This window comes from Paroedura picta, chromosome 1 (assembly GCF_049243985.1).
Source record: "Paroedura picta isolate Pp20150507F chromosome 1, Ppicta_v3.0, whole genome shotgun sequence".
NCBI lineage: Eukaryota > Metazoa > Chordata > Lepidosauria > Squamata > Gekkonidae > Paroedura > Paroedura picta.
The window spans coordinates 169,980,217-170,007,232 of NC_135369.1; the positions used below are offsets into that span (position 1 = coordinate 169,980,217).

The window sequence follows — 27,016 nt, forward strand, 5'->3', positions numbered from 1 at the left end:
GAAGGATGGAAGGCTGAGTCAACCTTGAGCCGGCTGCTGGGATTGAACTCCCAGCCTTATGGGCAAAGCTTTCAGACGGCTGCCTTACCACTCTGCGCCACAAGAGGCTCTCAATTTGATATTACATCACTTTAAATCCAGCATAAAACCATAAGATTTAATCTGCAAGTCTTTATGTCGGAGATATACCAATGTGATTTTGAACTCACCACTAGAGGGAGCAAAATATGTGTGCAACAGACACCCCCTCCCCTCATAGCAACAGGTACATGCATGCGAGAAAAAGAAGGCCTTGTCTTATTTTCCAAAAGAGCAGCAGTTTGACCTGTGATTATACAGACCAGAATTGGAGGCTGCAGTGCAGAACAGCTCAGCCCCCATATATCCAATCTGGTGTGTCTGCTGGGACCACCATGGCAAATTCTACTGTAACGTCCCATTTTGCGTCCTTGGACTGACTCAGCAATGGAAAGGCAGCTCAGACTTACATTCTTTTGAGAAATTTTCATTCCGACTTTAGTTCCTGGGGTGGCTACTCCAGACAAAGCGACATGCAGTTGTAACCCTGTGCCCGTTGGCAGCTCAAATTCGTTGTCCATGAACATGTAGTGAACAACTAAATCTTTCTCAGTCCCCTTTGAGATGGCATGGGCAAGCTGTGAGCAAACGGAGATAGGGAATTACAATGGTGTTATGTTGGAATGCCACATTATCTCCGAGCAACTCGGAGCAACGCTTTTAGCCTCTCTGAGACCTGCAGTATTTGCACAAGTGTGGCAGTGACTGAAATATTAAAAAGAAATGGAAATGAATCAGAGAAACTTTCAGATTTCTCATGTAATTATAAAGTCCAGTTTTCCTACTAGGGGCAGCCTTTCTCAAATTTTTAAATTTATTTATCATTATCATTATCATTATCATTTGAATGTATTGCCTGCCACTCTCGGTGGGTTACAAGATAAAATCAATAAATAGAATCTCATTTAAAAATCCCCCTAAAACTCAATAGTTAAAAATACAATCTGACCAAAACCAAAAGCACAGCAGCAACCAACCCTCCACCTACCCTGCTGGGACCAGGGGAACCGCTGACCACCATAGATGGAACATGGTGGAGTAAGTCCCATCCTTAATCCTCCTTTGGGGGGGCCCACAGATCTCCTCTTTGCCCTGGCCTCAACCATAGACTTTGTGGAAGAGCTCTATTTTGCAGGCCCTATGAAAAGCCAGAAGCTCCCGCAGTGCCTGCAGCTCCTCCGGGAGCTCATTCGACCAGGTAGGAGCCAGGACAGAAAAGGCCCTGGCCCGGGTCGAGGGCAGGAGAGCCTCCTTGGGGCCGGGGATGGCCAGTAAGTTGGAACCCACAGAGCACAAGGCCCTGCATGGAGCAGAGGGCGACAGGCGGTCTCATAGATACATGGGTCCCAGACCACGTAAGGCCTTAAAGGTCAATACCAAAACCTTGAACTTGATCGGGGCCACAACTGGCAACCCATGCCACTTGGAGCCTGGCATCCTTATATCCAATCAAGATTTGGGGGAGGGGAATATGGCACAAAAGAGGTTCATACACATACCTTTTCTGGGATGTTCAGCAAAGTTTTAAAGCTTTTCAAGATCAGATTTCCCAAGAGTTTAAAATCACTGAATTTCAGGTATCCAACCTCTTCGTTCAGGATTCTGAGGAAGGCAGTAGCTTCAGGTGCTTCTCTGACAGACATATCTTTGATCAGCTTCTCAAAATTCAGCATGATGGATTTCATGACATTCTGCGGTTGTGGGAGAAATGAAGGAGAAACACAGTAAATCATGGATCATTGGGACAACACTAAACAAAACAACAAAAAAATCTTTATTCCTCTTTACTCAAAAAAATCTTTACTCACTATTGAAAAAGATGGTGATAAAAAGGAACGGTTGAATATAACTGGAGTTACATTTGGTACCACAACCGAGAAGGCTCTTTTTGGGTTGCTTTGTACCTAAACTTCGAAGGCAGGAGCAATCTGAACAAGGACTTCAGAGGATGGCTGTAAGCATTACCTGATTCTCAATCCCCCAATCCATTTTGTTCATGAGGGTCTCCCAACCTCCCGAGAAGAATGCTGCGACAAATAACAGGCTGTTTTGGAAAAGATCTATTCTGCCAACACCTTCCATGCCAACACCTCTTTGGCAGAATCAACCCCTGGGGGGCACGTGTTAGTACGCATAAGAAACCAAGCTGAAAGGGTACCTCATCCTGGTTTTCATCTTGGGAGTACTCAAAATACTCAAAGAGTGCTTTGGAAACACCGTCTGGCACCCTGCCGTTGACCCAGTATAAAGCTTTGCTGACAGTATCCGGGAAGAACCCTTTGGGTCCAAACATGGCTTCTAGCGTCGGCTCAAAGCTTTTCCCCTCCAAGCCAATCTGAGGAGTGGAACAAACAAACAGATGCACAAGTCAGGACCTTTCTCAGGAATCCCAGTTCAATGATCTACGCAGGCCCCAAATGCAGAGACTGAAGCCAAGCAAGGTGAAGGAAGTGAGGGAGGGACAGGTCTCAGTTCGAGCATAGTCAGGCAGAATAGCAGGTTTGCGAGTGTCTCTATGAACTGCTTTAAACAAACGGATTTTAAACAATTCAGGACATCTGAACTACTGGAAAGCTCCTCTCACAAAGAGGAATCTTCTAAGAGACAGGTTTCTGCAGGATGTTCTCCAGATGACTGCCTACATTCTAGGATGCACTTCACAAAAAAAGTTTCCTGTTTGACACAGAAGCTATGAATTTTCTATGAATTTAGGCAGAATGGAAGTGGTTGGGCAGAAGGGATTGTGTCAGTGCTGGGTTCTTGTGCCTTTTTTTGCATGCCCAGGGAAATGCCAATTGCCACTTTGGGGTCGGGGGGCCAATTTCCTCCAGGCCCAACTGGTCGGGGATTCTATTTTTGGGGGGTGGGGGGCATCATTTGAGCATGGAATCGGGGTCACTGTGGTGGGCAGGTAGTTGTAAGTCTCCTGCATTCTGCAGGGTATTGAACTAGATGACCCTGGAGGTCCCTTCCAACTCTATGATTCTATACCCTTGACATAAGTTCAAAATTGCCTGTACTTGAGCGTTTTCTGCTGGCCACCAGCCTGGCAGAACGGTCTGCTTGATAAAACCAGGAAGGTCCCCACACTGCTCTATAGAAAGTACTGGACACCATTGTTATGGAGGGCCTTTTTATCAAGGAAATACTGCTGTAGCTTATTGCTGTAGTTTTAATATCATTTTAGCATATGTATTGTATTATAGGTGTGCCTGCTGTTTGAAGAATACTGGGTACATTAATAGTTTGCGTGTAATTGTTTCTCATTCACCACGATGGCAGGCAGATATCTCAAAAGGATAACTGTAGATGTGACATTGTATTTATTAGCAGAGCATGTTGAAAAGATTTTAGCTGCAGTTTATCGGAGAAAGATGCAGATACGTTGATTATCCATCACACTTACATCACTATTCTGAGGGATTTCTTAAGACTTTTTTCTGTATACTTGTTTATATATGTTATTTGGCAATAACTGGTATTTATTATTTACTATACAGTTTTATTTTTAGCATGCCAATAAAGGCATTATAGGTGTTTAATTGCCCTGAGTCTCTGCACAAAAAATGGACCATGTATGAAATAAGCAAACAACCAAATAATGTCTGTGAACACAAATAGAAGCACACAAGATGAGCAGTAAAGACAACCCCCTCCCCCCAAAAAAAGTACCAACCACAAGGATCAGGAAGTTGTTACCTCAAAAATATCCAAAGAACTAAATCCATACAATTTCAGGGTGGTTTTTAGCATCGATTCCTTGGGAACGTAGCTACTTGAATCAAATAGCAGATTTCCTTCCACTTTTGCTGTAAGTGCGTCTAACCCTGGTATCGAAAGTGTCTTGGAAACCCGGTAATTTCGTGAAAATTTTCGGAAGTCCTTGGCTGTTGGAACCTGGGCTCCTTTAAGACTGTGCTGCACTTTTTCTTTTAGCCTCATGACGAAAAAAATGGAGATAAGTCACAGTTATTAAGAGAAATCATGGGCATTATTTAGATAGAGTTCAATTGTGGTATACTTTAACATCGTGTACATAAGCATAACTGGCTGAAAGCCAATGTGACTATTGGGGGAGTACACAGATGTATTAAAATTTCCTTTGTGTTCCTGCTGCTAGAGACTTAAGTTCACACTGCACCAAATAATGATGTTATGAAACACTTTTCAAACCATATGCACTTTTCCAATAATTAGATTCCGGGGAATCCTAATCTAGGCTAATGACCGAACAGAGAGTCTACCCTGATTCGGTGTTTCCCCCCCTAACATAGTATCTAAGTTAGTATCCCTGAATGAAATACAAGGATACCCTGACTATCATAGATATTGCGTAGCTCTGCCTCTATGGCATTTGGTGTAAAGAAGGTTATCTGCCAACTCCAAATATGGACATCCCCTAACCTCTTGATATCATGAGTGGCGTGTGTTTTGGGTGGTTGGGGATTACCCCCTGCTCACATACAGCTCGATCAAAGATCGTCTGGCCCTCAAACTGAGACGCTGGTTAAGACAAGATGGATCCATGTAATGGACTCTTGCTGTAATAAGAATTGTTCAGGTGTCCATGATTCAATGGTCAAGGTTTCAACTGAAGCTACTATAGTGTCTCTGCAGCACAAATTCCAATGAGCTTTCACTTACGATTGAGTGTCAGGCTCCTCAGAATCCAAGATGTTAGCGATGTGTGATGCTACAAAGCTTTTTACTTGCTCACTCTTGTCCTTCATGAGAGCTCTGATGACCTTGGAAATGTCCGACTGGGACGGGTCCCTCATCAGCATGAGATAAGCCACCAGACGTTTATCGTCTGGATTGGAGGTATCCTGGAAAACTCCAACAAGTGTCCCTTGATCCTATAATAGCAGGAAGATGGGGAAATTAGGTGATATTAGAAATATTAGGAGCTTCCTTAACTGTGTTATGGAACATCTTCAGTTCAGCTTTTCAGTCTTATGGTTAGTTTCATAACAAATTATACTTTTTAACATACCGGAAGAGCACTTCTGTAAAAATTAGAGACGATTGATGCTAGTTTAAATGAGGAATGCAAAATTATTGATACAGGTAAAAGGGGAAAGTCTGAAGAACAACTGAAGAAAAATTATTTATTTATTTGAATTTATTATATTTATAACCTGCCTTCCTCATTTAAACATAGAGTGGATCACGCACTGCAAAACAATGCTATCAAGTAGCACGGGACTTTCAGTAAACAATGCAATAGGACTAGGATTACAAAAATTAGAAATCGTTCACATAAACAGAAATCTGAGTAGATTGTCCAAGGGTCTGATTCAGTATAAAGCAGTTTCATGTGTAGGTGTCAGATGACTGTCACACTAATTTCAGGGGGAAAGGGGGAAAGTTCAGTGGAATGGCTTCTGCTTTGCATGCAGAAGATTCCAGGTTCAATCCCCAGCACCTACACTTGAAAAGACCAGGTAATAGGGGATATGAAAGACTTCTACCTGCGGCCCTGGAGAGCCACTACCCATCGGAGTAGACAATACTGACTTTGATGGACCAAGAGTCTGATTTGCTGTAAGGCATATGTATAAGTATGTGTCAGCTGTGATATGTCATGATCAATGCCAAAAAAAGAAATTACAAAAGTAGAAAATAATGCAATAAGTGTAAAGTGGAATAGATTACAATCCAGTGCGTCTTATAAAACAGGTGCCAGGCCATGGGTAGGAGGGGCCTGGGTGCGTGTGTTAGTGGGAGGGGGGAGGAGAGGGGAAGAAGCAAGGATGACTTTGGGCAATTGGGCCCAGCACTGGCTGTCAGCCGGTCAGCTCTCAAGCAGTCTTCAGAATGGGTGGGACAAGTAGGGCCTCTTCTACACACATAGGATAATGCACTTTCAATGCACTTTAGAAGTAGATTTTCCTGTTCTGCACAGGAAAATCCAGCTGCCAAAGCACATTGAAAGTGCATTATCCTATGTGTGCGGAATGGGCCCAGATCCGCAGGCTTCAGGCACACAGCTCAGACTGGGAAAAGATAAGTTTTTATACCCATCTTTTCTTTAAGGAGTCTTAAAGTGGCTTACAATCACCGTCCCTTCCTTTCCCCGCAACAGGCCCCTTTTGAAGTAGGTGGGGCTGAGAGAGCTCTGAAAGGAAATGTGACTCACCCAAGGCCACCCAGCTGGCTGCAGGTAGAGAAGCAGGGAATCAAACCTGGCTCTTAACCACTACACCAGGCTGGCTCAGGATTATTCCATTCAGCCAGCCCTCTTTTGTATGCAGTAAGTTGGCTCAGGAGCAGGCTGAAGAGGTGATTGATATTCAGTGACTCTCTAAAACTGCCCTCCACTATTGTACAACTCTGTGCCCTGGAGAAAGCACTCTAAAAGGCACTGAGCATTCAGTTTACCTCATCAGTAAGGGCCATTTTCCTCAGGGCCTGGATGGCTGCTTTCTGGACCGCAGGTGATGCATCGTTGCTCGTCATACACGACCGTAGAGAAAGCTTCACACCAGGATTGGCAGTATTGATGATATGCCCCATGTTGCCAATAGCCTGGGAATCACAAAAGATAGTTAAAAACCTGCTTTGGGCCAGTCATGTAATTTTAAGAATCTATGATACCAGTATTTTTAAAAAATTACCCTCAAAGTCAGGTAGAGGAGTTCATCATCCCCGTGGCACTTGTCGCCAATCAGCGATGTCATGAAATTGGCCACGTCATTTAGTTCCTCGGTTACAACCCTGCTCTTGTCGTAGAACCTGGAAGACAGGAAAGGACGGATCATCAGAGCAAAGAAGAGGCAACTGGCAGGTAGGAGGGCGATCCTGTGGGTGCAAAACCATTTCATTCGGCTCCTGAAAACCCCCTCAAAAGTTCATCAAGTTCTTGGTACCTCTTGCTCAGAGAGGCACTCCTAGGGGAACTGGTTTCAGAAACCGTATTTGATCAAACAATACTTTCAGAGGGGAGCAGTAGCACAGCTAGATTACAGGCCAAGAGACTCCAGTGGAAGACACCCACCTCAATATCTCTCATTTGGGTTTTGTGACATGTGATTGTATTCCAGCGTATGAGAAGCTGTGACACCTTCATAGCTATTTGGTTCTGATCGTATTGTTAAGCCTGGCCGTAGAGGAAACGATTGAACCGAGAGGTGGAACATACTTCAGGCTCCCAAACCAATTTGGGGGAGAATTGGTATGGCTAGAGAATAAAGTTGGCGAATCCTGAACCAGAGTGTTTGTTGAGATCCTTAACAAAACTGACTCCATCCTCACTAAGAAGAAATAAATTATAGCATCTTCCTACTACCTGTGGCTTGGACTACACCTAAAATTTCTGCTGATCAAAGGGTTTCTGTCTACATAGCATGACTTCCCTGTTTTCCTTTCCCACTGCAAATGCCCTGCTTGAGGGAACTCCAGGAACAGCCTGAGAGGGGGGGGGGGGTAGTTAGAAATCTGCTTGAGGGAGGAGAAATGGGTGAAAATCATAGAATCATAGAGCTGGAAGGGACCTCCAGGTTCATTCAGTCCAACTCCTTACAGAATGCAGAAAATTCACAATTACCTGGCCACCCTCAGTGACCCCTGTTCCATGCCTAGATGTTTCCCCCACCCAAAAGAAAACAACCCAGAATCCCTGGCCAGTCTGGCCTAGAAGAAATTTGCCTCTTCCCCAATGGAATTTTTTAGGTGAGATCTAAGCTACTATCTCGCATTTTCTATACCTATTGGGCATTTTGTCTCCCCTGACCATGGAATATATGGGTATCTGGATTATGGTTTTGAATTACCAAATATATTTGCATAAATGCAGCATCTGTAGCTTGAGAATAAATAAACAAACAAACAAACAAATAAACAAACAAACAAATAAATAAATAAAACTTGTTTTGTTCTCAGTTGCCTACCTGTTGACAGCATTGCTCAGGGCATAAAAGGATGCTCGGCTTGGGTTATACTGGGCCATGTTGAGGATTTCTCGTATCCTTTTAGGGCACGGAGAAGGCAGCAGCCCCAGGGTGTAAGTGACAGCATCAGCCACAAGAGGATCGACAACGCCAGTTCTCAGTATTTGAAGGAGAGCTCCAAAGCACTCTGGGGTACCACACTGAGTCAGAGCCTGAATTGTGACTTCACTAAAAGGGGGACGGGGAGAGAAAAGAAAAAGATGTTATGAAACTCTAGTTCACAAGAAAGCCATACTTCTATATAGTATGCAGGAGTGCTGATGGCACTGTTGGTATTTCATAGAATCACAGAGTTGGAAGGGAGCTCCTGAGTCATCCAGTCCACCCCCCTGCACTATGCAGGACACTCACAACCCTATCGCTCATCCACTGTAACCTGCCACCCCCTTGAGCCTTCACAGAATCAGCCTCTCCATCAGATGGCTATCCAGCCTCTGTTTAAAAATTTCCAAAGATGGAGAACCCACCACCTCCCGAGCAGGCATGTTCCACTGAGAAACCGCTCTAACTGTCAGGAACTTCTTCCCGATGTTTAGACAGAATTTCCTTTGGATTAATTTCATCCCATTAGTTCTGGTCCGTCCCTCTGGGACAAGAGCTCCATCCTCTATATGGCAGCCTTTAAAATAGAAGGTATTCCATTCCCATCTAAAATGCAGATGCGCCCAGTAGATGTATCCATCACATTTCTGTATAGATGCACCTGGTAAATTAAGAACGAATTAAGATCAAACCATACAACAAATTATTTCCAGCCACCCAACCTTTACTGGCATGTCAGCTGAAAGGTACACTGAGTAGGGTTACAGCCAGCGGCCATTAATAAATACAATACACACATTTGGTATAAATTAGCAAGATGAGGAGTAAAATAATTATAATGGATAAGATGTATACAAATATGTACGGAAGAGGAGACACACTACAATTTAGAATCACTGAATCATAGAGTTGGAAGGGGCCATACAGGCCATCTAGTCCAACCCCCTGCTCAACGCAGGATCAGCCCAAAGCATCCTAAAGCATCCAAGAAAAGTGTGTATCCAACCCTTGTTTGAAGACTGCCAGTGAGGGGGAGCTCACCACCTCCTTAGGCAGCCTATTCCACTGCTAAAGTAACTTTAGACCTAATCTTCAAATGTCTACAGGGAATTTTGAGACAACAAAGGTGGTTTCAGGACCAGTGTCCCTCAGTAAGGCCTAGAAGAAGGCCTGTGTAAGGCCTGTGTAAGGCCTAGAAGAAGGCCTGTTTAAGTCCTAGAAGAAATTTACAATGGAGATCGTCAAGGAGAGCACACTCAAGAATTCTGTGATGGATAGTGTTGTGGATGTTCAAAACACAAGAGCGGAATTGTTCCGAAAAAGGAATATGTTGTAGTCTTCCCATAAGTACGCAGGAAACAAAATATATAGACTAAAGTACAATTCAAAATTCTCATTTTAAGGGGGGGCATTAGACAGTAAAGCTTCTGTGACAGCATTCCAGCCATAACCTTAATCCCGAGATATACCCTATAAAGCCCATGGACTTTCACGGACTTAACAGGAAATAAGTGGTTCAAATGACACTGCTGCTTGTTCATCCTCCAGAAAACTCATGACTATGTACATGGGATTTCCCCATTTTGTCCTCACAACACTGGCTGCACAGTGGACTAGGCTGAGGGGAGTGTCGAGCAACCCAAGATCTCTCAGCGATACTCATGGCTCAACAGAGCTTTAAATCTGTGGCTTCTATGCCCGTGTCCAACGTACTGGGCTGTACCACTCTCTAAGCCAGGGGTAGTCAAACTGCGGCCCTCCAGATTGTCCATGGACTACAGCGAATGCTGGCAGGGGCTCCTGGGAATTGTAGTCCATGGACATCTGGAGGGCCGCAGTTTGACTACCCCTGCTCTAAGCCCTCAAAGGTTTGACTTCCTATCTAAATGGGATCCAAGCCAAGGGTTTCCCCAAAGACATCAGAATCCACGGAAGCTTATTTAGTTGTAGGGTCCAGAATGGTTCAGAAGTATTGAGAAGTTTACAGCATGATTTGTAAAAATCTGCCTCAAAGCTGGTATACACTCTGGTTTTATTGAATTTGCAACTGGAAAATGCATAATATCATTGGGGAGGTGAGCTGTGGGTGTATGTTTCATTCCTGGTGGAAGGGAAACATTTTGAAAGAGTCAAATGACAGGATGGCTTGCATCTATTTACTCTGGCACATCTTTGTCCACGCACACCTTTCCATTGCAACACCAAAGCTGTGAAGCAGAGTTTATGGCTCAATGTCCAACGTCCAATCCTCTTACTCCCAAGGAAGATTCATCCATATTTACTCAGCGTTACTGATAAGTTACCTGGAAGTTTCCACCAACTTTGGCACCAGAGCACTCAGCGTGCTGTTGTGCAAGCCCCTCAGTCCACTGACAAATCTGTAGAATAGGTTGGCTCTCTTATAGTTTTGCTTGAAGACGGAAATTTTCTGCAGCTCCTGGAGGACCTTCAACACAGCATCCCCATGCCTGTGAGATTTGGTCTCGGTAACCTCCAAAGATAACCCTCTCTTTACCAGGCTGGAAACTGTAAAGAAACAGATCTTTTACAGAAGGAACCATTTCTGAGACTCTGAACACTCACATTTCTGGGATGTCAAAAAATAACTGGATAAAATGTAACAATGGTAATGATATACTTAAAAGGTGAAATAATCTGTCTTCTGGCCACCTTCTCTCCCACCTTTACAACTGTCGGGGCCACAGCAGCCTTTCGGCCATGTAATCGCCATTTCAGTAAAGTTCAATGGGCTCTGAATTTAAAGGGGCTCAGTTTTCCATTCTGGGAACCAGCAAAGCGAGAAATTCAATGTGTAGCAACTCTTTGGAGAATGTCCTCTACCAGAATTACCCAGTTTAAGTGCCAATTGGGAGGGTATCAAATTCTATTATCTGTACTAATTTGAATAACCATTTCACTCTTCTACTCATTTTCATTTACTATTCCAAGCCTAAAACTTTGAACAGGAAGTGGAAACTCTTTTTAACAAAGGTTTTGTAAGCCTATCTTTTAGCAGTCTTTCTACTTGTGAGACTGTTTACATTACCAGGGTGGATATCTTTTGCACAAGCTTAATGGGTTTAGGCTTTTATTTATTTTTATTTATATTTAAACTTATTGCCCGTCTCTCCCCAAGGGCTACAGTGGTTAAGAGCGGTGGCATCTAATCTAGCGAGCCGTGTTTGATTCCCCGCTCCTCCACATGCAGCCAGCTGGGTGATCTTGGGTCAGTCACAACCCTGATACTGCTGTTTTCACAAAGCAGCCCTCTCAGAAGCTCTCTCAGCCCCACCTCCCTCATAGGGTGTCTGTTGTGGGGAGAGGAAGGAAAAACAATCGTAAACCACTTTGAGATTCCTCTGGGCAGTGAACAGCGGGGTATGAAAACCAACTCTGTTGCTTCTTTTTCTTCTTCATAGCTGGGGAAGTTGTAATCCATCATGATGAGCTAGAAAAAGCTTTCCCTGTTGAGACTGATGATGGAAAGGGCCTTCAAACTCACAGGCAATGTATGGCCACCCCATGGGGCTTTCAAGGCAAGAGTCGAACAGAGGTGGCTTGCTATTGCCTACCATTGCTTAGTGACACTAGACTTCATTGCTGACTCCCATCCAAATCCTAACCAAGGCTGGCTCTGCTTAGCTTTCAAGAGCTGATGAGATGGAGCTAGGCTGAGCCATCCAGATCAAGACCCGAAAAAATGACCTTTTCTCAAACCAAATTACCTCTTCTCTATATTACCTCTTCTCTCTATTATTAGATTTATTCCCTGCCACTCCCTTGTGGCCACGAGCCACAAGGGAGTGGTGGGGAATAAATATAATAATAATAACAATAACAATAATAATAATAATAATAATAATAATAATAATAATTTTTATGATTCCTATCTTCCCAGTGGGTAGCCATGTTGGTCTGAAGAAGCAGAACAAAGTCTGAGTCCAGTGACAACTTTTATTCAAGGTATAAGCTTTCTGGTGAAGAGTGCATATGCACAAAAGCCATACCTTGAATAAAACTAGATAAAATCAAGACAACACACACAAACACACTTCCTTCGTTAGCTTGCTCTGTTGCTGACTTGCTTTCCTATTAGCAAGCATTCCCTAGTAAGGAACCTCTCATATTTTGTTAGTCTAAACCCACTGCTTTTTAATCTGTGCATGAAATGGCAATTAAAGCGGCATGAGCAGTTCTTGGGAGGGGGCATGTATATAGTCTCTGTGGCAAGATGAATATTACCCATAAACATATATACATCATGGACTCGAAGCCTTACCATCCATGTCTCTGTGGTTGATTTTGGGGGTGTCTTCAAGTTTCAGAGTTTGTGTAACGTGAGCCATCATGCCATACTGATTTCTAGTTAGTAACAGGAAAGAAATACAATTTTGGGGTTAGTCTGGACATAAGGTGTAAATTCCAACCATGGCTGCAGTGTCTAGTAGCAAATGTTTGAGGAAAATGCCAGGCAACCTACTTGTAGGAGGATGGCAGGAACAGGTGTTTTTCATTGCAGACAACCTCCGTGATGTGCTTTTTCTTTGTGTCGATGCTGTACTTACAGTGCTGGTTGCTGCTAATCAAAGTGGATAGAGGCACGTTCTGTGGGGAAAGGTGGTGGCTGAGTTAGCATGAGGAGACTGAAACTGTTTGTCCAGTTGGCCCATCTGGACCCCCCAGGGATGTGTTATAAATCCCATAAATTAAAAAAAATAAATGTATGATGGAACCCCTCATCACTGGACTGGCACACACTCCCTAACGGCACCCTCTGCCAGTCTAGGCTTATGCCAAAGGTTCTCTAGTCAGCCAGGACTCAGGCCTGGCCAGACTTCATTTTCAACATGGCCAAAGCCCCTGGTCTGACCTGACAGCTGCAACCCTCATGCTCTGTGTTCATTCCTCCCCCACTCCACTGTATTGCTAATCCAGTGGCCAGCAGAGTCTGTTGAACCTGAGGGCTCTTGCCCAACCTTTTCACACCTGTGACTCAACCTAAGCCACTCTGCCAAGAGGGAACTTTCCTCCACCCAGTCAGCTAGTCTCTTGAGACCTCTGGAAACTTCCCATTGTACTACAATGGCTTCCTTTCTTCAGAGCCATCAAGCCCCACCTGCACCCATCTCCTGAGCCATTGATTAGCAGGGTGGCATCTCTGCCAAGGAAGACGCAACTCGATTTTTGGTGTAAATATGGCCACAGTCTTTTTATTATGCCATCTACCACAGGGTTGGCCTGGCACAGTAATTAGGCTGACCCCTCAGCTGTTCGGCTGCTCAACCCGAGGGTCCTTGGACGATATGGGACCCTCTCCATCCCAGCTAGGGATGTCTTTGTCTCTTCAGGAACTGGTAATTATCCTTCCATTGCCCCTCTTTCCCGGACTCTTTTCCTTTTCAATCCTTTATTTCCCCATCTGCTAGACTGTGTGCTTGTTATATGTTTATCTACATCAATTTTCTATTAGATAAAGATGGCTTATTTTATCCTTAGATATCTGTTGTCTGCCTCGAGTTCCTAGGGTGCAATTACCTGGTGTACAAAGGTTTTTTGATCTTTTAAAGCTGCCTGACCTCTCGCAAGGCATTCCCTAAACTTGGCATGTGTCTCCTGACACTCCCAATTCAGGTAACAGATAAGGCCTTTACCACTCTCCTGGTTCTCTAGATCAGGGGTAGTCAACCTGTGGTCCTCTAGAAGTTCATGGACTGCAATTCCTATGAGCCTCTGCCAGCATTTGCTGGCAGGGGCTCATGGGAATTGTAGTCCATGGACATCTGGAGGACCACAGGTTGACTACCCCTGCTCTAGATGGGTCGCCAAGTATTGAACTCTACTCTCTGTTTGTGAGAATAATACAAGTGATAGATTTAGCTGGTACTGGCATACAGACCATAGTTAACTTACCAGTTTGGCATGTGATTGTTTCATTCATTACTTATACCTGTCCTTTTGTCCAAGGAGCTCACAATGGCATATATGGATGAGGGACACAATTTCCTCCTCACAACAACCCTGATTAGGCTGACTGGCCCAGTGTGTTTACGTCTAATCATGGCATCACACTGGATCCCTGGTTTGTGGTCATCAAACTAACATCTCCAGAATCTCATTCCTGGACAAAGTAAGGCCGCTTTTGGTTTCTGTATTTCCAAAAGGCAGGCCTCTTTACAAACATGCCTCAGGAGAACCTGAGGTATTTTTGTACAGGGCTTAATTTAATCAGCAAACCGCTTTCTTCCATTATCATCTGAAGACTCAAGTGAAGTACAGATAAAGCCTATGTCCAAAACATCTTTTCTCTCCCTGCTGTATTTATTTAATCTGGTAGAAGAACGTTACACACAATGAAACAATTCACTTTACACATTGTCAATCTCGGTCAGCCCTAATGACTTTTTCCGGAAAGAGTCATTAGTATTAGCAAACTAGCAATGCTAGAGTGAAGTCATGGTGAGAGTGTTGGTCTCTAACCAAGGTGGTAGAACAAGTCCAGTTCCCTACTCAGGTGTGAAATGTAGAAGAAGAAGAAGAAGAGTTGGTTCTTATATGCTGCTTTTCTCTACCCGAAGGAGTCTCAGAAAGGCTTACAATCACCTTCCCTTTCCTCTCCCCACAACAGACACCCTGTGAGGTGGGTGAGGCTGAGAGAGCCCTGATATTACTGAAGAAGAAGAAGATTTGGTTTTTATATGCCACTTTTCTCTACCCGAAGGAGGCTCAAAGCGGCTTACAGTCGCCTTCTCTTTCCTCTCCCCACAACAGACACCCTGTGAGGTGGGTGAGGCTGAGAGAGCCCTGATATCACTGCTCGGTCAGAACAGCTTTATCAGTGCTGTGGGGAGCCCAAGGTCACCCAGCTGGCTGCATGTGGGGGAGTCCAGAATCAAACCCAGCTCACCGCACTCCTAACCACTATACCATAATGGTGAATTTGGGACAGTTATTTGGCAGGGCTGCCAGGATAAACCAGGAAGGAAAAAACACATAAACCACATGGAGCATCTTCAAGGGAGGTTGAGGTAAAAATGTATCAAACAGAGTTTAGCTTTAGGGGGTAGTCAACCTGTGGTTCTCCAGATGTTCATGGACTACGATTCCCATGAGCCCCTGCCAGCAAACGCTGTCAGGGGCTCTTGGGAATTGTAGTCCATGAACATCTGGAGGGCCGCAGGTTGACTACCCCTGCTTTAGGGTACCTGTGGTGGTGGTATCTGAATGTCTATGGTACCAGTAATATATGATACAGTGAAGTTCATAAACAGCCATGCTCTGCTTACCAAGCCATAAATGATGGCAAGAGGACTGACATAGCTTCTGATGGGGTTGAAGTTATCACAGGACCTCAGATTTCTTCTGATTGTAATTTCTGCAGCTGTGCTGCCTTTCCTGGCCTCTACTTCCATGTCGCTGTCACACTGCCCATATATCGTATCCTTGAATGAGAGAAACATCAATAACATTGTTTGTATCTTCAAATTCAGTTGGAATCAAGCTGGAGGACCCCTGAGGAGATTCCCTCGTTGACTGAAGGGATTTCATCTTGGCCTCACAAATGGGTTTTGTGGAATAAATTTCCAAGATAAATAAGATGACTGATAACCACATAACTTACCATAGAGAGTGTGCGGACGTTGTCTTCTGTCTCCATTGGCACTATAAGAGCCGAGATAATGCCTCTCTTGAGGTTAAGGATGTGTACTGGTTCATTTTCCTCAGGATACAGCTGGACCTTCTGCCCATCCTGAACTGTGAATTTCAGCTCATACCTGCCCAAAACAAATGAATACGGTATTTGTGGGAACAAAATGATTTCTTTACCAGTCAAGATGATTGCTTGATATAACAAAAAACGAGATAGGGAACTCTGTGCACTACAATGTAAGTGAACACTGTTTTCCAAATTCCTGAAATGATGACGCCTATCATTTTCCTTATTTAGTTCTTTATTTAATTTCTATATTGCCCTTCCCAAGGACTCATGGTGGTCTACATCATGTACAAATGCATTGACTCAAGCATAATCTTTCAGTTCCATTAAGTTTAAAATAATTGAAATGATTTAAAATAATTAAAAGCAGCACAGGGGCATCCTACCCTTCCTCAAGGTGTGCGTGTGTGTGGAAGTGCTGAAAGAGAATATTTCTGTGGTAACTTGATGTTAGTAAATATATCCACTTGTATGCATTCATATGTGCATATATCGGTAGGGAGGCCAGTTGTTGCTGGTCTCTGGGTCTCAACCATAGGCCTGGTGGAACAACTCCATCTTGTAGGCCCTGCAGGACTGTTTTAGGTCCCGCAGGGCCTGATCTTTCTTGGAAGAGTGTTCCACTAGGCCGGAGTCTGCCCCTAGGCAATGCTGCCAACAATGCTGCCAACCGAAAAAATGTGGATGTGGCCAGTGTTAACAAAGCACTAACATATTGTTTTATTTGGGCTTTACAAAAATAAGTTTTGATAGTTTTCCTTTGTTCTTCACCAAAGTCACATTTCTACCTGTGAAAAAACAGTGGGACTTTCAGGTATTACGTCACAAAAACAGCGATCCCCTCCTGTGAGGAAGGTGGGACTGAGAGAACTGTAAAAGAACTGTGACTAGCCCCAGGTTTCCCAGTTGGCTTCATGTGGAGGAGTGGGGAGTCAAACCTGGCTCTCCAGATTAGAGGCCGCTATCCTTAACCGCTAGTCTACACTGGCTCTCGCACAAAAGTGCTGCCACTAAGAACATTAGTATGTTCAATGAACAGAGACACAGAGAGAAGTAAGTTGTTGAGAGAGGGCTGAGTATTGCATTATCAAGAATATTTGGCTACTCAACCAGACTCAGATTGTTCTGTATTTCTGACAGGGAACCGGAACAAACAATGAGAGGTCACTGAGTGACCAAAAGCTGAGTCAAAAACCTCTCAACAAGATAAGCATTTAGATCTATTCTGGAATTTTTTTAAAAAAAATAACAATCTATTTCAAGCTTTCTCAGTCAGGGTTTTGTGAAACCCTGGCATTTCTTGATGGTTCTGGAAGGGTTTCCTGAATGGGTGGGAGTTCATTTTTGTATACATATTTTAAAAATGGGTTAAACATTTATCAGGTGATATGATCATATATGATCCTCCCCACTCCCAAAACAGCCAATGATGGGCCTAGAGGGGGTGGGGAGGGGAGGGACGCTGGGTGGGCATGTACACAGCTATGCTTCCCAACTATATTCTGCACGATTGCACCACTTCTGGTGTTTCTTGAAGCCTGAAGAATGTTTCAGGGGTTTTTCAGCAGTAAAAAAGTTGAGAAAGTCTGGTCTATTCTCTAGGGCTTGAATCTGGCCTAAATTTCTGCAGACAGAAAGATTCTGGAGCACAGAAGCATAGCTTCCATACTTATGTCCTCCCATTGCATGCCCAAATAACCTAAAAATGCTGCTCCTAGGGAACTCCAAGGAATAGCATGGAGGGAGCCAGAAATGTATCATAGAAGGGCTCTGTAATACGTGCGAAAATGCAGGCTCGATCAGCCGCAGACAGAGGCAGTCGATCGAAGGGCCGGGACTGACGGCAGCATAGGGCCAACGAAGTCGACGCTCGTCCGAGGAAGCGGAGGCAAAGTTCAGTGGAGCCGTTGTCGCGTGATGATGGTGGCTAACCAACCTCCACCGCTTAAGCCTTGGGAGAACAGGCTCCTATCTGCTGATGTGATGACCAGCCAACTGACTCGGCCTGGACAGCCCACCCTGACACGCGTGCCCCCTCCTGTTTTGCCAAGGCCATCTCAACAGACAGGAAACAATTTCCTGAATACTTTCAGACCAGCTTACAGCAGCTCTTTTTCTCGAGGCTATGGGACATATGGAAATTCCTTTTACGGAAGCTACAGCCTTTACAGTTATGGGTATGGTGGTTTGGGCTACAATCGGTTTCGAATGGATGACGTTCCTACTAGCAGATTTGTTCAGGAGGCTGAGGAGAGCAGCCGTGGTGCATTCCAGTCCATTGATTGCATAGTACATGCCAGAAATGTATCATAGAAGGAGGTGAGGACAAAAATCCCTCTTTGCATGTGAGGAAATTTTAGGCAGGCTCCAACCCTAGACATGTTTTGTGAACACCACTGCCCTTTATCTTCATCAGAGGTCGGCAGAATCATAAGGCTATACAACAAAAGAGGAACGTTTTCACAGAAGAGCATTTTGTTAGTTCTCCTTACTGGGACATAGCAGCGGCAAACTCGTCTGAGTGCCTTGACTTCTTCAACAAAGCCTTTCCTTCATGGTCAACGCCAGACACTTCTCGGAGGCTGCACTGGCTGGTCCGCAACACAAATTTGCACAGTTGTGGAACCTCCAGTTCGACCTGGAACAAGAAAGATTAACAGCACTACTTTAAAACTGGTTGCAATGAAGTGTCTGCATTTCAGTGTCATGAGTGGAAATCTACTTAATCATAACAGCAGGCGCAGATATCTTGGTCTCATGACCACACACGACACCATACTTATTTTGGCATGAAACGAGTTAGGAGCAAGGGAAACTGAGATAGAATAATCCTAATGGACCAGTCATTTTAGATTTTAAAACTGTAGACAAGAAATCAGCCATAATGAACGTGGCATTATCATCCCAATGGCTCGGTAGAAATTGGCAGATCAGGGCTTTTTGAGGGGTTCGCCATTTAGGTATAAGGGGTACAGCATGCCTTCACTGGACTACGTACAAAGGGTAATCAAGTAAAATATGTTGGGTACTGTCGGGAACATTTAGTTTCCAAGGACGTAATCTATTTTTGAAAGGAATCGTAGCAAATCTCCCTTGTAATACTTTGGATGGAAAAGCATTGAACCGTGTGAGTGTGAATGCTCTGCAGTAAGGGGGGGGGGGGTTTGCCAAGTTCTAGAAATAATCCAGCATTGCCTCATGCTGCACTTGGACAAAGACCGTGAGGGGAACGTAGTATGTAGGAGATGGAGACCACCATGCAAAGTTCACATGCTCATCCCCCCTTTCTCCTCTTACATGTGAATTTGAACGTCTTTCTTCTCAAAGCTAGTCATGGTGGAATGTCAGTCCCTCCACCAATAGCATGCCAACTATGGTTTACTCAAGTCATAGCTTAGAACATAAGAAGAACCACACTGGATCAGACATAAAGACCCATCGAGTCCAGCATTCAGTTCACACAGTGGCCAACCAACTTCCTCTAGGAAGTTCACAAACCATTTCTTATTTCTTATCAGTGCTGCAATCTATTAAATCTGATTTGGCATAAACCCGCGGTTAGTGTTAATGACGATGTAGTTATTAACTTTGCACCCTAGTTAATTTCCAAAGGAAAGGAAATGGGCAAATTCTCTCAGAAGCCATGGGATTCCAAGGGGCCGCCCTTGGAGTCTTTTGCACAGCTGAAATGGTTCAAATATTTCTGGAGGGGTGCTCAGTTAAGCTGTAGGTCAGAAGAAGCCCATGCTGAAACAGTGGCTTATGTGCTAGTCCTGATGGTGACATTTAGGGAACCAATCCATGATGGAGTTAATGGATGCAAGATGTTCCCTTTAAACAAACTCCTCACAACTAAGTGTTATGTAGGGGAATCTACTAGATGAGATCAGAGCCTCCGGGGAGGGCAGCATATAAATATAATAAATGACAGACAGACAGACAGACAGACAGACAGAGATCAGTCATAAAAAATCTCAGGTTCTTTTAATTCATGGAATTCCGAGGGTTCTTAATTTTCATGCATTTTGTCCCCGTGGCAGGATGGTACGGGCCATCTTAAACAATGATTAATGCCATCTTAAACAGAGTTACACCCTTCCAAGTCCATTAAAGTCATTAAAAGCACATTAGAAAAATGTCTGTAATAGGAAAACACTCAGCTGGGCTCATTTATTCAGGTTTCTTCTAATGTGTTTTTAATATCTAATGTGTTTTTAATATCTGTTTTGTATGAGTTTGTATTTATACATACCTTTGCCAGAGGATCTAAAACTTTATAGATAGATAGCCAGACAGACAATGGATGAATAGATGGATGGATGGATACATAGATAGTTGGAAAGGTGGATAAATGGATAGAAAAATAGATGGATAGAAGGATGGATAGAAGGATAGATGGATGGATGGAGCCCCTCACAGAATCACAGAATCATAGAGTTGGAAGGGGCCATACAGGCCATCTAGTCCAACCCCCTCCTCAACGTATGATCAACCCAATGCATCCTAAAGCATCCAAGAAAAGTGTGTATCCAACCTTTGCTTGAAGACTGGGAAAGATATGGTAAAATATATAGGGTCTTTTTACTATTCCATCAATACATTTTCACTTCCCCACTGCAATATCAGCATGTGTCCTTGACTTCATATCAAAACCATGGTTATAGTCAGACTATTGCCGCTCCCTAACTGCAGTTCAGGGTATCGGGTTATGTGTAAAGTTATCAATTGCTTTGTGGGACGATACAGTGAACAGACTTTGGGGAATCAAATTTAATTGGGACATGGTTTTGAGTGAACACAAAGGAACAAAAGCAATTCTATTGCCTTTATCAAATATTCCACTCAACGTGGACTTTCTCCTTCTCATTCGTTACCTTGCAGCTAATTTTGGAGCCAGTCCGTGAATCTGCTGTTCCTGATACTCCGCTTGTTGTTTCTGCTTCGTAGCTGAAGGCATAGTTTCGTAAGTGCTTAAATCTGGTTGTGTCTTCTGCAAGGTATAATCAAGAAAGCATGCATGTGTCCATTTACACAAACTTTTTTTTTTGGATTTATAACCCTGCAAAATACTGACATGAAAAAATAGAAACCAGGTTTTAGCGCTCTTATGCCGCATACAGTTTAGATATTTCTCTTTCTTGAGAGAACGTGTTCTGCATATTGAATCCTGATTCATACAGTAGATTATGTACAGAAATGTGAACAAGGGCTTTAAGATCCATAGGCAGCTGGTTAAAAGATACTTTGTATATAAAGAGAGAGAGCTCAAGCTAGAGGAGAACCGGCAGGAACTGCCTGCTTCTTCCACTGGCAGCAGAGAGACTTATGTCACTAGAAAACAACCTTTGGATTCAGACCAAGCTGTTTATCGGTATGCGTGCCCTGCAGCAGCCAAATGGGCATTTAAATGCGTCAAAGGTGCAGTCTTACATACACAACAAGTGCTGGACAAAGTCTGAGTCCAGCGGTGCTTTTAAGACCAACAAAGTTTTATTGAAAGTATGAGCTTTCTTATGCGTGAACACTTTGTCAGATACAGTGAAACGGAATATCCTCAACCATTATATACAAGTAGAGAGGGAGTAGGGGGTTTAATTGCCAGGAAGGGCTAGCTAGAGTCAACCTGCATTTGAGAGTGTGTGACAATAGCTGAGATTGTATCAAGGCAGTTATCGAGATCTGCAAATGGCTGTGAATGGGTATGCAAATACAAGGGTTAATGAGGTAAAAGGTAAAAGTATCCCCTGTGCAAGCACCGAGTCATGTCTGACCCTTGGGGTGACGCCCTCTAGCGTTTTCATGGCAGACTCAATATGGGGTGTTTTGCCAGTGCCTTCCCCAGTCATTACCATTTACCCCCCAGCAAGCTGGGTACTCATTTTACCGACCTCGGAAGGATGGAAGGCTGAGTCGACCTTGAGCCGGCTGCTGGGATTGAACTCCCAGCCTCATGGGCAAAGCTTTCAGATGGCTGCCTTACCACTCTGCGTCACAAGAGGCTCATACAAGGGTTAATGAACAGACACACAAAAAGAAGTTTGAGTCCTGTGGCGGCCCAAGGCCTGCACAGAGCACGGTGGTCTCCTATCCAAGAACTGACCCTGCTTTCAAAATCTGACAAGATTGGGCTGTACAGTGACACCGTCCCTCACGTGTAATCTTTAAAAGAATGATATACTTCTACATCCATTTAAATCAATGGATTTAGAAGGGTACAACTCCTCTTTGTATTGCCCTGTGCATCCTATAGCACAGTGGTTCTTAACCTGAGGGTTCTCAACCTTTTCGGGGTCGAACAACCCTTTCATGGGGGTCGCCGCAGAGTGAGCAGCTTGGCCAGGGGGGGGGGCGCCACCACTGTTGCCACTCCTCCTGAAGGCGCTCGCCAATTTATATACAACGTATAACCAATTTATATACAGTCATGAACAATGGATCTTCACACCAGTTGGTCAGTTTCGGTTTAATTTCCATGAAAAAACACTTGCATAGTTTTATGGTTGGGGGTCACCACAACATGAGGAACTGTATTAAAGGGTTGCGGCATTGGGAAGGTTGAGAACCACTGCTATAGAACAAATTGGCCGACACAAAGACACTTCATTGCTTGCCTTACGCATGCTTCCATGAGAAGATAGCTTTGTTTCCCATACTTACAGGGCCACGCAATCTTTTTCCTGTGATGTTTTTCCCTAATGACGTCTACTGTCTTAATACTTATTTTCTAGATAAGAATTTAATGGACCATTTTATAGACTTAGATGCATTGTTCAAAATGGTTGATGGGAAATTAATTTATTGGACTTGGATCCGATTTTTTGAACTGGTTGGCAGAACATTTTTCCGAGCCGGGGTTGAAAAAGACCAATGAGTCATGATGGTCTGTAGATGGTGCTAAAGCACCATCCTCAGAAAAGCAATGCTTATCAGGGGGACAGATAGCAAACCACCAGCTCATCATATACTTTGACCCTCGATATGAACACCATGTATCAAGCCAAACAGTGAGGAACAAACATGTTTCTTTACAGAGGTCATTCATCAACATTTCCCGATTCTTGACCTCGGTCATGCTCCTATTTCAATCTGTCAGCCATTTATTTTCAAACACTTATTATATGCAAATATGTCTCAAATCAGGCAACAACTCCGGATTCATTTGTTCCATTGGCCCGCAGACGAGACATCCAAATGTGAATGCTAATAGTTATAACATGTAACACCGTTCAGTGAGGCTCAAATTTTCAGACTTTCAAAAAGTTGACTGGGGTTACTAGAATTCACATGTCATTGTTAGTCTCATATTTTGGACGTCTACTGGAGCGTCTCAATGTAGACTGTGAGATAGGCAGCTCGCTTATTAGTCAGGAGAGTAAGAAAAGAATTTGACTGAGTGCACCTTGAATCAAATGGACATTAATGCCTTTAATTATGTTTAAACCAAAATCACTTTTAAAACCGCGCTGACAAGCAGCTGTACAATCCAAAGAGAACAGATCTTTGACTAACGCTGCAACTGCTAATTTTCACAGCATATTTTGGAAACTAAGCGTCTCCTGAGCGCAAGAGGTTTGCTAGTGCTAGAAGCTCGGCCACCATTTCCTTGCTTGGTGGGTGCATTTCCTTTTGGGGGAAGCGGCGGCATGATATAGCCCCACCTTGTCACATCTTGGGAGCTGAGCAGGGTTGGTATGTGGATGGGAGGCCACCAAAGAAAACTCTAAAGAGGAAGGCAATGGCAAACCATCTCACCACTTCACTACCCTTGACAGTAGGGTTACCTACTGGAGAGCCAGCTTGTTGTAGTGGTTAGGGGTGTGGACTTCTAATCTGGCGAGCCAGATTTGATTCCCTGATCCCCCACATGCAGCCACCTGGGTGACCTTAGGCTCGCCACAGCACTGATAGAGCTGTTCTGACCAAGCAGTAATATCAGGGCTCTTTCAGCCTCACCCACCTCTCAGGGTGTCTGTTGTGGGGAGAGGAAAGGGAAGGCAATTGTAAGCCGCTTTGAGACTCCTTCGGGTAAGGAAAAGCAGCATATAAGAACCAACTCTTCTTCTTCTGACGGAGTCTAGATATCTCCTGCAATTGCAACCGATTGTCAGGCGACAGAGATCAGTTTCCCTGGAGAAAATGGCTGTTTTGGAAGGTGGACATTATAGCATCACACCCCTCTAAACTCCTCCCTTCTCAGGTTTCAACCACCAAATCGCCAGGTGTTTCCTATACCAAAGCTGCCGAATTCCTTGGTGCAGTAGCCATAAAACAGTTGTGACTTGACAGCATGTGGTATATTTTTTTGAGAATGCAGGCATGCACGTAAAGCTGCCAGCTCTGGGTTGGCGAATACTTGGAGTCTTTGGAGGCAAAGCTGGGAGTGGGTAGAATTTGGGGAGGGGTGGGACCTCAGTATTGTATAATACTATGGATTCCACTCTCCAAAGCAGCCATTTTCTCCAGATGGACTGATCTCTTTAGCCTGGAGATGACCTATAATTATGGGGGATCCACATGTCCCACCTGGGGTCTGACATCCCTGTGTACAAGATTTTTTAACCTTGGCTCTTCCCCTGCCATCCCACTTTGAAATGGGTTTGACAGACATATTAGCCAGAGAACTGGACGTAGATCCACTGATATCTCTCACCCTTTCCTCTAAGCATCAACAAGCCGCTTCCCTCTTTAATTTTAAACCACTGCTTGCACAGCTAACAGAATCTATGTAAAAGCAATGCCTCAAAACAAAATGGCTGGCTGCCTGCATGAAGCGTGCGTGAAGAGTCCAGTTTAAACAAAATGGCAGCCTGCCTGCATGAAGCGTGTGTGGAGAGTCCAGTTTAAAAACTGCTTTTTGCCAAGGGGGGTCTGCCACCAGCGTCTCACCAAATCAGTGCTAACTGCGGAGGGCTTGGTGTAGTGGTTAAGAGCAGTGGCTTCTAATCAGGCAAGCTAGGTTTGAGTCCCCGCTCTTCTAAGTGCAGCCAGCTGAGTGACTCTGGGCTAATCGCAGCCCTGATAGTGCTGTTCTAACTGAACAGTCCTGTCCAAGCTCTCTCAGCCCCACCTACCTCACATGGTATTTGTTGTGGGGAGAGGAAGGGAAAGTGATTGTAAGCCACTTTGAGACTCCTTAGGGCAGTGAAAAGCGGGGGATGAAAAAACAGCTCTTCTTCTACACAAAGAACTGATTTTCTGACAGACAAGCCAATATGTCTAAAGAAACCACGGTGGGCTAACTATTCCATTATGCATGTGAATATTTGCTCTATGAAAGGCAAGGCGAAGAAGCTGGTGGGCACCATGAAACCAAGTCTGGCCTAAAGGAATGGATAAAAGCTTACTTGAGCAAGTTGGATTTTCACCTTCTGACCCGTCATGTTCTGTAAAGGAAAATTAAATTGCAATTAGTTTTACACTGTCTTTCAAGCCCGGAAGCGACCAGTATCCAAAACCAAATGTAAAATGTCTGGTTTATCACAATGCAAAAAACATCCCCAAGAAACAATTGGCGTAGCAGGAGAATTAATTTCCATTCACCCCAAGACCCCCTCTGTGTTTTGCATATGCTTCATCAGCGGGATTTTGAATTTCTGTCTTTAAAAAGCACGTTTTGAAATTAATGCTTTCAAAAGTCTTTTGAAAATTTATTCTTGCATTCATTTCGACTCCCCTCTGGTGCAGCATAAGGGAAATGTGTAGGAGTCTCAGAGTGAATTAAAATTCATTCTCCCACAGCACCGTTTGTCTTTTGTTGCTCGGTCCGCGCTTGGGGCAGATCCCCTTTTCTTGTCACTGGTTTATCATAGAAGCAACACAGCCATAAAGGAGAAGATTGCATGGGATTTTGCAACATTGTACTTTGGGAAGATTTTGCAACAGTTTATAGGCAGAGTGACAAAAGACCCAGTGAATACCTATACGCTGGGGAGAGAGGAGTACAGAAAATTTGGTCCTGGGGATATAATTGGTCCCCCCCCCCCAGACTTCAGTAGGGTCTAGTGAGCAACCGAGGATTAAGTCTTTTAATGACAACTATCTTTCCAATGACATGTGATTCTAGGAGATACCATAAACATTCCACGTGCCGTTTATTTGACTTCATAAGCCTAAGGCAGGGTCCAATTGAGACAAGATATTGACTGAAGATATTGACTACAACCCACCCAGGTGAAGTCCACCTGGGGGAACATTTTACCCCTCCCCCTCTTTTTCCATAGAGGAAGAGGGCAGCTGGAACCAACCGGTTGAGTTTTGAATATTTGATTGTTATTTTTAAAAAAATCTTCAAACTGAATATTCAACATTTAAAATTCCTATGCATTTTAATTTTAAATTTCCAGTGTATTTTTAAATCCTTTGTAAGCCACCTCGAGCCTCCAGGGAAGGACAATGTACATGTAAAAATAAATTTGAGATTTACTGTCAACTCAATATCGCTTTATAAACCTCTGGTTAATAATAATAAGAGCAAAGACGACCCAGTCTTTTATATTAGTGAATTGTAATAACTTAGATCCAGGGATATATTTCCAAAAATAGGATTTCTACCTGTGGTGGGTCAACTAGCATTGCCATCTCCGGCTTAGAAAATAACCTGGATATTATTGGGGGGGGGGTCTGGCCAGGGGGGTGTTGAGGCGGAACCTTGAGAGGGGATAATGCCATAGGGTCCATCCTACAAAGCAGCTATTACCTCTAAGAGAACTGATCTCCATCGCATGGAATTGAATTCTAATTCTGGGAGATCTCCAGGCCCCATCTGGAGGTTGGCAACCCTAGTTCATGGACTGTAGGATGCACTGGGAGGCAGAAAAGTCAAGTCCCACAATACAGAACTCCCTCCATTCCCCAAAAATGCTGTGACGGATGCCATTCAACACATGTCAAAACGCAGGGTATCAGTAGATGTAATGGTTTGTGTGATTGAAAATAAATGTATTGCAAACCATCCTGTTTGCCTGCCATTCTGCTTTCAGCACGTTAGCCTACTTAAAACGTTTGCTTTCAAAGGACAGGGCATTGTTAAAAGGACTCTTGCTCATCAGAGGCATTCTGACTACAGACAGCAGTGGTATATGATTAACTGCGGCCTTTGCCTGAATTCTTAAAAGAGCCTGTTTATTCAGCATAATATCTAAACATTAAAAAAAAAAATCCAGGAGCTGATGGATATTTGCTGCTATTCCAGGGAATTCCACAAGTTCTGCTTATGGCAGCCTTCATATGACAA

The 27,016-nt window shown here is 43.9% G+C and overlaps 1 protein-coding gene across 1 annotated transcript in view; it reads right to left on the minus strand.

Moving 5' to 3' along the window:
• Positions 1-27,016, minus strand: part of APOB (apolipoprotein B) — a 53,799-nt gene that overhangs the window by 25,280 nt on the left and 1,503 nt on the right. The window contains exons 2-17 of the mRNA XM_077311671.1: positions 25,128-25,166; positions 20,658-20,773; positions 18,276-18,421; positions 15,688-15,841; positions 15,353-15,508; positions 12,550-12,674; positions 12,349-12,431; positions 10,373-10,595; positions 7,968-8,195; positions 6,696-6,813; positions 6,460-6,606; positions 4,723-4,934; positions 3,778-4,015; positions 2,237-2,413; positions 1,578-1,769; positions 489-656 (exon numbers count right to left, since the gene is read on the minus strand). Coding sequence (XP_077167786.1) covers positions 489-656; positions 1,578-1,769; positions 2,237-2,413; positions 3,778-4,015; positions 4,723-4,934; positions 6,460-6,606; positions 6,696-6,813; positions 7,968-8,195; positions 10,373-10,595; positions 12,349-12,431; positions 12,550-12,674; positions 15,353-15,508; positions 15,688-15,841; positions 18,276-18,421; positions 20,658-20,773; positions 25,128-25,166 — 2,522 coding nt within the window. The remainder of the gene's footprint in view (positions 1-488; positions 657-1,577; positions 1,770-2,236; positions 2,414-3,777; positions 4,016-4,722; positions 4,935-6,459; positions 6,607-6,695; positions 6,814-7,967; positions 8,196-10,372; positions 10,596-12,348; positions 12,432-12,549; positions 12,675-15,352; positions 15,509-15,687; positions 15,842-18,275; positions 18,422-20,657; positions 20,774-25,127; positions 25,167-27,016) is intronic.